The sequence below is a fragment of the Drosophila bipectinata genome, chromosome 2L, assembly GCF_030179905.1.
Source record: "Drosophila bipectinata strain 14024-0381.07 chromosome 2L, DbipHiC1v2, whole genome shotgun sequence".
NCBI lineage: Eukaryota > Metazoa > Arthropoda > Insecta > Diptera > Drosophilidae > Drosophila > Drosophila bipectinata.
The window spans coordinates 24,542,524-24,553,804 of record NC_091736.1 but is presented as its reverse complement, the minus strand read 5'-3'; the positions used below and the strand labels follow the sequence as shown (position 1 = coordinate 24,553,804).

General features: G+C 43.3%; 1 protein-coding gene and 1 pseudogene across 1 annotated transcript; one reads left to right on the top strand and one right to left on the bottom strand.

The window, feature by feature from the left end:
* Positions 1 to 485: 485 nt before the first annotated feature.
* LOC138925875 (uncharacterized) lies at positions 486 to 1,426 on the bottom strand. The gene is made up of 3 exons (XM_070277468.1): positions 1,199 to 1,426; positions 770 to 1,111; positions 486 to 722 (listed from the first exon to the last, which is right to left on the bottom strand). The coding sequence occupies exons 1-3, from the start codon at positions 1,424 to 1,426 to the stop codon at positions 486 to 488; spliced, it is 807 nt and encodes a 268-aa protein (XP_070133569.1).
* A 6,468-nt stretch (positions 1,427 to 7,894) lies between these two features.
* LOC122322248 (U1 spliceosomal RNA) lies at positions 7,895 to 8,042 on the top strand (annotated as a pseudogene).
* The last annotated feature ends 3,239 nt before the right edge of the window (positions 8,043 to 11,281 follow it).

Sequence of the window (11,281 nt, the reverse complement as noted above, 5' to 3'; positions counted from 1 at the left end):
CTCTGCGCGATCTTCTTTGCAGGATCTGACCCAGCACGTTTTTTCTGATCCAGCCTCACACTCGCCTTTTCCGGTTTAAAATCCCTTTCCCACTTCATAATCTCGGCCTGGTCCGGGTTGGCTTCGGCCAATGGGCCCGCCTTCATTAGAATGAAGGCTGCTCTTCTCCTTTCTTTATAAGAGTATTTTTTATTTTCTTTATCTTATAAATAAGATAGGGGTAGGCGACCATTTCCACCGAGTTCCCGCGATGGCTGCTTCCGCCGTTGCTTCCGGAGCGCGCCTTTCGGAAACCGTTCTGGCGGACCGAGAGCGTTCCTTTGGCCTCAGCGTATTTTGAGACGTGAGTAGCTATAGCCATCTCAAGGACTTTCCCTACCGTGTCTAGGAGACATATGGGCCCATGTGATGGGGTATATATGTGACACCATATGGGCCTGACGGGTCGTCTGTCGCCTTCTGGTGAGGTTCTGCCTTTTCCACTTTTATGGAATAGTGCCGTGCTGGAGAGACTTGTTGAAGGTTCCAGCGAAGACCTCCGGTTTCTCCTGCATGGCCTGCCTCTGGACGGAATTTGGCTCTCCGTCTGGTCCTGAAGTCTTTCCAGCCTTTATCTTTTTTGTGTAGTTCCGGATCTCATCCTCCGTAACTGGCGTAAAAGGCTCCCCATCATCGGCTGCCTTTTTGGAGGGTGCTTCGGGAACAGAGCCGCCACTATTTTCCTTAATAGGGTAGGGCATGTTAGTCTAAGGTGTTCTTGCCCTTTAACCTTGTAGGCCGTGCCCCATGGGTCACACTCCGCCTCGTCGCAGATTTTTTTAAAGCATTCGCGTTTGCTGGCTTTTAAAGCAAGTTTCAAGGCCCTCTTAGCTGCCTTAAACTCCTCCGTTCTGGTGGTTAGTTTCTCTGAGCCTCTTGCTCTTTGAAAGCGTCTTCTTTCCCGCAGGCAGGCGGTCCTTAGTCGCAGAATGTCCTGGTTCCACCAGTATTCTGATGCTCCTCTTCTCCTGGGTTTCCTCTTAGGCATGGCACTGTCGCAAGCATCTGGTAGTGATCCTGAAAGTTCCTCCGCTGCTACCTCTGGGGAGGATAATGAAGTCCGGTCCAGCGTCTGCAGAGTTACCGAGAGAGCTTCTCGATCCCGACGCGTGTCCTTCCATTTCTGTCCTGTCACCTAGGGAATCCGTTTACTACTTACCCCTCCAAGGGTGAAGTGTATGGTCTGGTGGTTGCTGAAAGTAAAAGCATCACTGACCTTCCAGTTGCGCCTGCTCTTTAGTGCGCTGCTAACGAAGGTGATGTCGATTATCCTTGCTGTCAGCTTTTGGCCTCTATTGGCCAAGACCACGTCTAGTGCCGCAAAGTGTGCGGCACTGGTGCTCCTTTGCACTGGTGCTGGTGCAAAGGAGACTGGTGCCCCTCTCATTCGATGCTCGGCTTCCCCACTCCGGGGACCAGGCGTTGAAGTCCCCTCGAATGACTACCGGCGATCTGCCTCTTGCATCCGCAACTAAGCTTCGTAGCATCCTTAGGTAGCGCGAGATTTCCCATCTTGGCGGGGCGTAGCAGCTGTAGAATTTAACCCTGGGGAGCCGTCTCCGTTGACCACAGAGCCGCTCCCTTGCAGCTACTTGCCAGGCAATAGTTTCCTGGGATGCTCCTATGTGGTTCCGAGATGAGGACTACCTGTGTCTATGGCCGTCCTTTCCACATCTCTTGCACATTCGTCAGCGGTCGATGGCACTCTGGCATTGTTTCGCCATGTGTCTAAACTCGAGGCATCTGAAGAACTTAATGGCTCTGGTCCTTTTCCTGAGTCTGCACCGCACCCAGCCTACCTTCAACCAGCTTATTTTCATTGTTTTCAGAGTACACTCAGCAGGCAGTCTAATTATGGCTGTCTGCGTCTGGCCTTCCTTAAAAGGATATCGTTTACCGGCACCCCTGAAGATTCAACCAGCTTTCCCATGGCTTCAGAAACTTCCACCTTTGTAGTGATCTCGTCCAGATCCCTACTCTCGATCTCGATCTTGTGCGACAAGGAGCGCTCTTCCACCGATTCCGACTGATTCACCTTCCGAGCTTTGAATGCTGCTGTTTCCTCCCCTGATTTCTTCAGTTGGAGCAGTAGCTCTCCTCTCTGGGTCCTTCTTATTCTTCTCCTAATTCTTGCAGCTTCTTGTCCTGCTTCACCCGTCGCGGGGTATCGGCGTAGCTAGATTCGCCCTTAGCCGTGATGACCAGTGAGTCCGCATGCGAAGCCTCCCTCTTGCTCCTTTTGTTGTTCCTTCTTCTGGGAACAACTTCTTCTTCTTCTTCTGTTGTTCCTTCTTCCTTCTTCTGTTCCTTCTTCCTTCTGGGTTCCGCTACCGGTCGAAATAGGAGCAAGGTTTGTGACGCTTGGTAGGATTTCGGCCCTTTATTGCGTCTCTGTAAGTCCGTCTGAGCGGCCAGTCTCTCGTAGAGATGCCCGGATGCTTTCTATTACGTCCCTCATGGGCTGGTGGATGGTGGCAGTATTTTTGTATTTCCTAACTTCTCGATTTTGCTCCTATTCTGGTCCACGCGGATCGCTGAAATTGAAGGGGTACCATCCAGCTTCTTGCCGGGTGATCTTATTTTTTTTTAGCTTTTCGTGAAAGCTGCCTTTCCATCTGAATTTTGAGTTGTTAAGTTGCTGAGCCGTTGCCCTTAGGTATTGTGCAGTCGCGTCAATGATCCCATAGTTACCTTTGCGCCCAGTGAGGTCCCTGCTAGGGTTTACTCTAGCTCTTACGAGTTGTAGAGCTCAGAGCCAAATCCGCGTTGGTTAGGTATGGCCTCAAAGGGTAGATCTGCTTATCTGCTATCTTCTTCTATGAGTTGGACAAATTCAGCTTCTGCCGGGGCTACCTTAAGTTCAGACAGAGAACTCTGTAACGATCAGTCAACCTTAGGAGGTGGCACCATCGGAGTTGCTGGACCATCGGATGAGAAAAGGAGCTGCACACGGTTCCAGCTAGATCTTGTCGGCTAATGGGTGGGTCGTGTTGGGCGTGTAGAATGTAGAATGCGTGCACAATCTTACGAACTGCGAAGGCCAATCAAGGTCCCTTCTGAAAAGATCTTATCTAGACACATCATGGTCCGCGAGAACGCTAAATGTGTGGGACAGCGGCAAGGCGGCGGCAAATCAAAGGGAGGCGAATTATTTTCCTTTTTACTTCATTGTAAAATTCATGTTTATTAAAAATTAAACAGGTTCGGCCTTGAATATTACTTCATTTTTTTTTTCTTTGCTTTGCTTCAAATGAAACTTAAATCCCACGCTCCTTTACACCGCTCCATGGTGAAAGGCTATGTGCGGCTAGGGTATGCGGAATCGCGACGTATCTGCGCGATTCTTTTCAATAGGTTCAGCCGACTGTATCCACGGGCTGACATTACAAAATCCCATTTTGGCAACGCTTTTACTTTATCGTTCCCGTTTTCAAAGGTAAGGGTAATCGTCCACTTGGTGGACCCTCTTAGGCCGGGAATCGGACGATTCCCTTCAATGAGAACGGAAACCTCCGATCACTAACTCCACACGTTTCTAGGGGCACCACGAGGCCACCAGATAGACAGACTTCGCTCCCTTTTCTTTGGGGGAGCCGCGAATGCTCTGAGTCTAACTCCCGAGTTAGGCTGCCTTCGACCACAACTAGCGGCTTCTCTAACAAAAAAAACTGTCCTTCCTGCTCTCGCTTCTACGGCGACGGCTCCGTCCAAGCTCTCTTGACGGAACCCTAGGCCTCTCTAGAACCCGATATCCGTGGACTGATCCGCTGGGAACCCCGCTCGACTCCAGCTTCTCTTTCACCAAAGACCTGTACACTTTGAACCAGGCCCTCCGATCTGAAGAGCTAAAAGAATATATCAGGCCGCTCGATCCTGACCTAACCTAACACACTCACCGCCACTGCGACTCGCGACCTGCCTCACTTTGGCGCCGACCCGCGTGTCCACCAGAAAGTTGCCAATTTGGTCTCGCCGTTGCCACCAGTAACCGCTCACCACCACTGCGACTCGCGACCTGCCTCACTTTGGCGCCGACCCACGTTTCTACCAGAAAGTTGCCACTTTGGTCTCGCCGTTGCCACCAGTATCGCGACATACTCAACTACAGTGATCTTCGAGTGGGCTCAATCTCCAACTTTCTCCTACACTTTTCGTGTAAAATCTCCGCGACCGCACCAGAAATGCAAAGAAATTGCTATTTCTACGCGGATTCCGACATCTGGCTCCCAGTTTCCAATAACAGCTTTATATCGATTGCCAGACCACCAGACACCGGCAACACCTATCGCCCCGCTACGGTCCTACGACGAGAAAGGGCCCCATATAGGTTGCCTTTTCCTCCCGATCCCGGGTTACCAACTACGCTGATTTTACGCCGACGTTACAATTCACAATTAGGCAAAGGCCAGGACTTGATGCAATTCGGCGTCGAAAACTGTGTCGATCCAGTCGAGAAAGCTTTTAAGGAGGAGCTTGATTGCGCGGCTTAATTCTCTAAAACCTTAGTCAGTTGAAGGCAGAAGAGTATTCCGCCAGTCTTCCAGCTAAATGCAGCTTTGATATCCTGGGAGAGTCTTACACGCAGGCTTTGAGACGTTTCCATGCTCTGGAAAGAAAGTTGTTTCGTCATCCAGAAATCCGGATCCAGAATTTCGCCTTTGTAAAGGAATATCTTGAGCTAGGGCACATGTCCCTAGTGTCCTGTGAGCTAGAGCGATTCTGCAAGTTGTTCCTACCTCATCATTGCGTATTGAAGAAAAGCCCAACAACCAAGCTTAGGGTGGTGTTTAATGGTTCCGCCGCTACAACTTCGGGATTCTCTTTAATTGATATTTTTATGGCCGGGCCTGTTATCCAGCCCAAGCTATTTCTATTTCTTCTAAGTTTTGGCACCTATCCTGTCGCGTTAGCTTGTTTCAGAATGTATTATTCGCAAATGTATTCTCTGAATAAAATCATCCCATGATGAGCTCCTGGATACGGTCACCTACGGAACGAAGCCTGCATCATATTTGGCAGTGAAAGCAATGAACCAGTTTGATGAGGATGATATAGCTGATTTCGCTTTGGGGTCCAAAATGTTGGTGACAATTCTACGGAAGAAGTAATCAATACTAGGGAGCCAATTGCTGGAATCCTATCCAAGCGCAATTTTTGTTTAAGGAAATAGTGCTCCAATAACCCGGGTGTACAGGCTAGCAGACGATCGCGAGACATACCATTGACCATTGACAATGGCAGCAGTTTCACCAAAACACTAGGACATTAGAGAGGAGCCATTGACAACACTTGGCCCCTCTCTAGACATTAACTATACCCAAACTGGACCTTGCTGGAGGCGAGCTATTGTAAAGGTTAATGTTCAATGGTTTCATTTAGAAGCATACCGAAAAAAAAGTTCGTTGGCGCGATTGAACCGTCGCCCTAATCGGGATCCGGGCCGCTAACAGTGCACTATAGGCCGGACGACCACTTTTTCTGGACAAAAATCCATTTTTCGGAATTATAATTAAGATCTTATAATTAAGATTTTATGACGTCATTATATTAGTATACTATCAATATTATACTATATATATACTAATAATACTATAGACTTTAATATTACGTAACAGAAATTTTGAAAGAGGCACGCTCCGTTAAGTTATCGGCTTTCAGAGTTAAGTTAACAGCTGTTCGGAGTGTCGTGATCACGTGCGCTTGTTATCGGAAAAAAGAGTCCGTTTAAAGCTAATAAAAAAGGCACTTAACCTAGAAATTTATAAAAAAAAGTTGTTATGGCATCGAAAGGGAGTGGTTTGTACTATATGTTTTCGATTCCCAAATGTTGGATTGTTTGTGATTGTCCCTGTAATTGGGACGTATTCCACAGATCATTGGATACATCAGACCCTATAATATCATCGGTTAACGTAGCCAACCGTATCAAAGAACAAAACCGATTGCTTCTTCCAAAAGAAGTATTAGAATTGCTCGACAGTCCTTTAAGGAGCGCTGATAATCAGTTTGGAAATATTGAAGACGATCCACTTGAGTTCAGGGAACTTGAAATGGAACTTGAAACCGAAGAAGATGATGATTAGGTGCGCATGTGAAACAGTTTAGATTATATTTTACCTTTCAGGCCTTTTTAATAATAATTACTTTAAACGGTTCGGGCGTAGCAAGGGTAGAAATTATGTCCATAGTTCCTGGCAGAAAGAGTCGGTGATACGCCTTTTTGTAGTACCTAATCTTATGAAAAACCAAAATAAAAAAACCAGACCTTAATATTGTTGTTTGTTTTTAAGGTATTTTTTTTTTTTTATCAACTATTATATAACTTTGAAAGTCATAACATTTAGTTACGCCCAGAGGGGGCGGTACCACGCTTATTTTTCCCTTTTCTGTTAAAAAACAGAACCCAAATATTTTGTTTCGTTTAGAAGTTATTAATTTTGGCCAGAAAAAGTGGTCATCCGGCCTATAGTGCAGTGGTTCCACAATTCAGAGCTTGAGTACCTCCATGAAATAGCGGCTTTGATGTTCCTACGGCTTTGAATCCGGCGAACCTACTATCCCGAGGCGTTCTTCCATCTGCGCTATCGGAGGGCAGTCTGGCCACCAGCTGGTTCGTTCATTCCTGATAAGCCCAACATAGGACTTCGGAACTCAGTGCTTTTGGTCAAACCGTGGGTCGTATGTGGACATCCCACTATGGGCAATTCGACCTGTTTTTGTGACAAAAACGCGTTTTCTGAAAATATGTTGTATGTTGTAGAGTATTAAATTCTAGTTCGAATAAATGTAATTTAAACAGGTGGAACAGGTGCTCTTCTATTTTAAATCAGTAGCGCTGGAATCATGCCGTTTGGCTGAATTCGAAAACTCTTATAAATTTAAGAGTTTTCTCTTTTTATATTGTGCATTTTGAACATCAATATAATATTGAGTTGGAGAACGAAGAGCTGGACTTTTTCTAAGGAGTGTGTAGGGAAAATATATGTCTTTTATACATTATTAATTGTCTTTCATTACAGGGGCACATGATGGATTAGATGAATTTACTTCTTAAAACTGTAATACATTGTTAACGGCGTGTCAATACTGTCGCAGAACTAGTTAATAAGTACTCTAACAATCTGCAGAAATTTATATTAGCTAACAAAACAAAAGGGGCGGTGCCACGCCCTCTTTTTTTATATCGGTCAATATAAAATATATCGGTCAATATAACCCCATGCAAAAAACAGAAGTCAAATATTTTGCTACGATATTGAGTTATTAATTTATGTCACAAAACCGGGTCCCATGATTCCCCATAGTGCATCCTTGCGAGATCAAAGTATGCTAAATCATTACCGACTTTCCAGCAAGTGCTTACATCTACAAATTTTGCCGGTGCACTGGGCATGAAGAAATTATGTTGCACGACCTAAATGCTGGAACCCAAATGTTGTTGTGGGTAGTGCAACCGGTAGTGCAATCCAAAGATATCGTAGCATCTTCCAGCTCACTGGCCTCCTTGTCGCCGTTCTTGAACCAGTTTGAGATGCTTCGAGTTGATGGCCGTCTCAAAAACTCGTCAATGGATTTCAATGGTTAGCACCCAATCATCTTGTTACGGAGTCAAGTATCAAAGTCAACTCTAAGTATTACCACCAAAACCAGCATGCTGAGCCACGAGCACATTTACCCATGATTTAATCGTAATACTGATCGATCGGGGGTGAAAAGCCGTGTTTAAGACCATCAATAGGTGTATGAGATGTTTCCGTGCTAAGCCTCGGTTGTTAGTGCATGATCTGTTGAAGGAAGGTCACTGGTAAGAATTTTTGCGTCCCGATCTTTTAGAGGAATCTTTCAGCAACGGTTCAAATCTTCGTGGCGTAGAGGTTAACCGGGATAACGAAGGCGGTTCCTCCGGAGTGAGATTTGGCCATTGCACTTCGGCTGAGTTGACTTCTGCGATTATTCCTAATGTAAATAGCTCGTGCGTATAATTTTTGTTAGTCATCATCAGACATTATAGTAGCAGTCATCACACATCATTCTGGTAAAGCCACTTGCAAGAGTTACTGATCTGGAGGCTGGAGATGATGGAGGGTGCCGAGAAGCACTGCCGCGAGAGCTACGAGGTGCGCCGTAAACAAATTATGACGGCTGCAAGTCACGCTGCAAGTCTTGCTCTTTTACATACCAGCCGCGCCATGCCCAAAGGTAAGGCAGCCGCACCGCGTTCAAAGCTATTCAATCCTGACGGCTCTTCGGAGCAATTAAATAAAAAAGCTTCGAAACGAAAACGTATTTTGGCCTTTATATGGCGACCGTAACATGCTTCCTGCCAGGAGATGACCAGGAATAAAAATTGATAGAAAATTTAAAACCGATACTCGTAACAGAGCCGAGCCAAAAATAACACAGCCACACAAAAAAAAATATTTTTTCTGGTCTGGAGGTCAGACCATGTTTACTATATGTTTTCGGGGTCGCTGAATCTAAATCCGAGGTCCAAAAAACCCTAGCACGTCAGGATTCTGACATAACCTCAAAAAACCTCATACAAAATTATATTAGAGTCCGGGGGTCAGACCATGTTTATTAAATGTTTTTGGGATCGCTGAATCCGAATCAAAGGTCTACAAAACTCTAGAATATCAGGGTTACGTCATAACCTTAAAAAACTTCATACAAAATTGTATTTGAGTCCGGTTAAAAACATATTATAAACATCGGTTGACCCCCGGACTCGAATATAATTTTTTATGAGGTTTTTTGAGAATATATCGTAACCCTGACATTCTGGAGTTTTTAAGACCTCGGATTCGAATTCAGCGACCCTGAAAACATAAAGTAAACATGGTCTGACTCCCGGACTCGAATATAATTTTCATTTGGCCAAAAAAAATTTCTGAAAATACACTGTTTATTTCACTGAAATTTCTGTTTATTTCACTGAAATTTCTTATCCCCAATCCATTGTTTTAAGTTTGGAAATAAATAATAGTCACAAGGTACTATACATACTATAGTCATATTATACCCAGTACATACTTGAAAGGTACTGGGCTGGTCGCTATGTACATAGCTATAGCTTCCAGTCTGGGGCGCTGGCAAGCGTACCATCCGTGCCCATGCAAGTTATCCAACCCGTAAATACAGGTCACTTATGGCTTTTATAAACAATATTTTCAATCTCTGCATTGCCTTTGGCTTTGTCTTTGGCTCAGTTATCCAACCCATAAATCCAGGCCACTTATGGCTTTCCTCTTATGAATCTTATAAACAATATTTTCAAACTCTGCATTTGCTTTCGGCTTTACCTTTGGCTCTGAGGTCCGATCTCGGTTCCCCATAAAGAAATCAAAATCAAAAGTAAACATCAGCTTCCCTCCGAAGCCCAATCAATTACGCCTTTTGCGTTTCAAGTACCCACCAAATTGCATCGATCAGCTTAATCGAATTTCACAATAAGATGCGACAGTTTCATCTTAAGCCTCTAATCTAAACACAACTGATGGCCGATGTTCTTTGGATCGCTGGCAAGCGATTTAGCATTAAGAAGTCAGTCCTATTTTGAACGAGACCGCCAACGGTTGAAGGAAAATAATTAAAAATCAAAAGTGTCTTGTAATAATTAAGTTTAATAAATAAAGGTTTAACACCAAGTTGTATAATTAAAAAATAAAATTTACATTTTTTTAATTCACCGAACTACAAACAATTTAACTGGCGCCCAACGTAGGGCCGCGTCACATAAAGCTCCAAAAAAATTGTGTAATGAAAAATAAGTTAAACATAAACGGAACTCGCGCGGTCAACAACTCAACATTTTTAGTGGAAAAATTAAAACATCCACCAAACGACACTACCAAGTGACAGTGATCGTTAACAACAAAGTAAATGGAAGTTAATTAATGAAATAATCCATAAAGAGTGAATTAAAACAAAGGTGGACCGAAATTTTAAACCAAACAATTACAAGAACACAAAACTAAAAAAATCAACGCACAAAAAAAAAAACAAGAACAACAAAAAAAATAAAACGACAACTCCAACAAGAAAAACCAAGAAAGGAAGGCAGGACATTCTCCATCCATTAATCAACTGTATCCAGGAAGGACGGTCAACCACCAACCACACAGAAGGAAGACCCCAATATCGTGAGAAATTAATTTAAAATAATAAAAAATTAAGGATTATAATTTAAGATCAGTGAATTTGAGAAAAATAATATAAGATTTATATATTGCAAAAAGTAAGATTCGCGATTTCACAAATAATATATAGAATAAATCTGGAAGATTTGATAAATAGCTTTTGTGAATAAAATCTAACAATGGCAACAGGAGGTTCAGCACCAAATTTTTCTGCAGGCAGTGTTAGCCACAGCCGGCAGTTTAACAGTAGAATTGATAAACAGATTAATAAACGCTCAATTGAATGAAGTTAGCAGGAAAGTAGAATGTTTAGATGCCACAGATGCAAAAACTGTGGAAGATTATGAAATACAAACAATTGACCCAGCTATGGTAAAATCCTTACCAAATTTCACAGGGGAACCAACACAATATGTAGGTTGGAGGGAAGCCGCAGAAACTGTAATGAGTCTCTATAAAATTGAAAGTGAACAATATTTTATCGCCCTAACAATTTTACGAAATAAAATTATGGGAGCTGCCCATGATGCTCTTACCAATCATGGCACAGTTTTAAACTTTAAAGCAATCTTATCCCGATTGGACTTTATATATAGTGACAAACGACCAATACATGTTCTCGAGTCAGAACTAAGTATCCTCAGGCAAGGACGAATGACAATTACTGAGTACTATAACGAAGTCAATAAAAAAATGACCTTACTAATAAACAAAACCATAATGACATACGGAAAGGACAGTGTAATTACCAAAGAAACAAACAATTCAATAAGGGGAAATGCTCTACGAGTATTTATATCCGGACTTAAGGGATCTATTTCAGAAACTCTTTTCTCATTAAATCCACCAGATTTGCCCAATGCGTTGGCAAAGGTCCAAGAATTAGAATCAAACAACTTCCGTGCTCAATTCGCAAATAGGTTTAATGGATTTAAAAATGAAAGTAAATATCGGGGAAACAACTTACGATTTGATCAAATACGGCAAAATAATAATACCAATAAAATGGGAAATAATTTTAATCATAACCAAAATTACAATTGGCCACAAAAGGGAAATTTTTGGCAAAATAATAATCAAAATAATAATCATAAGCAACAAGC

Coding starts and splice junctions, on each gene's coding strand:
- LOC138925875 (XM_070277468.1), bottom strand. CDS start 1,426: ATGAGAGGGGCACCAGTCTCCTTTGCACCAGCACCAGTGCAAAGGAGC. Junction 1,112..1,198: donor TACACTTCACCCTTGGAGGG/GTAAGTAGTAAA, acceptor GTAACTCTGCAG/ACGCTGGACCGGACTTCATT. Junction 723..769: donor CATGGGGCACGGCCTACAAG/GTTAAAGGGCAA, acceptor TACCCTATTAAG/GAAAATAGTGGCGGCTCTGT.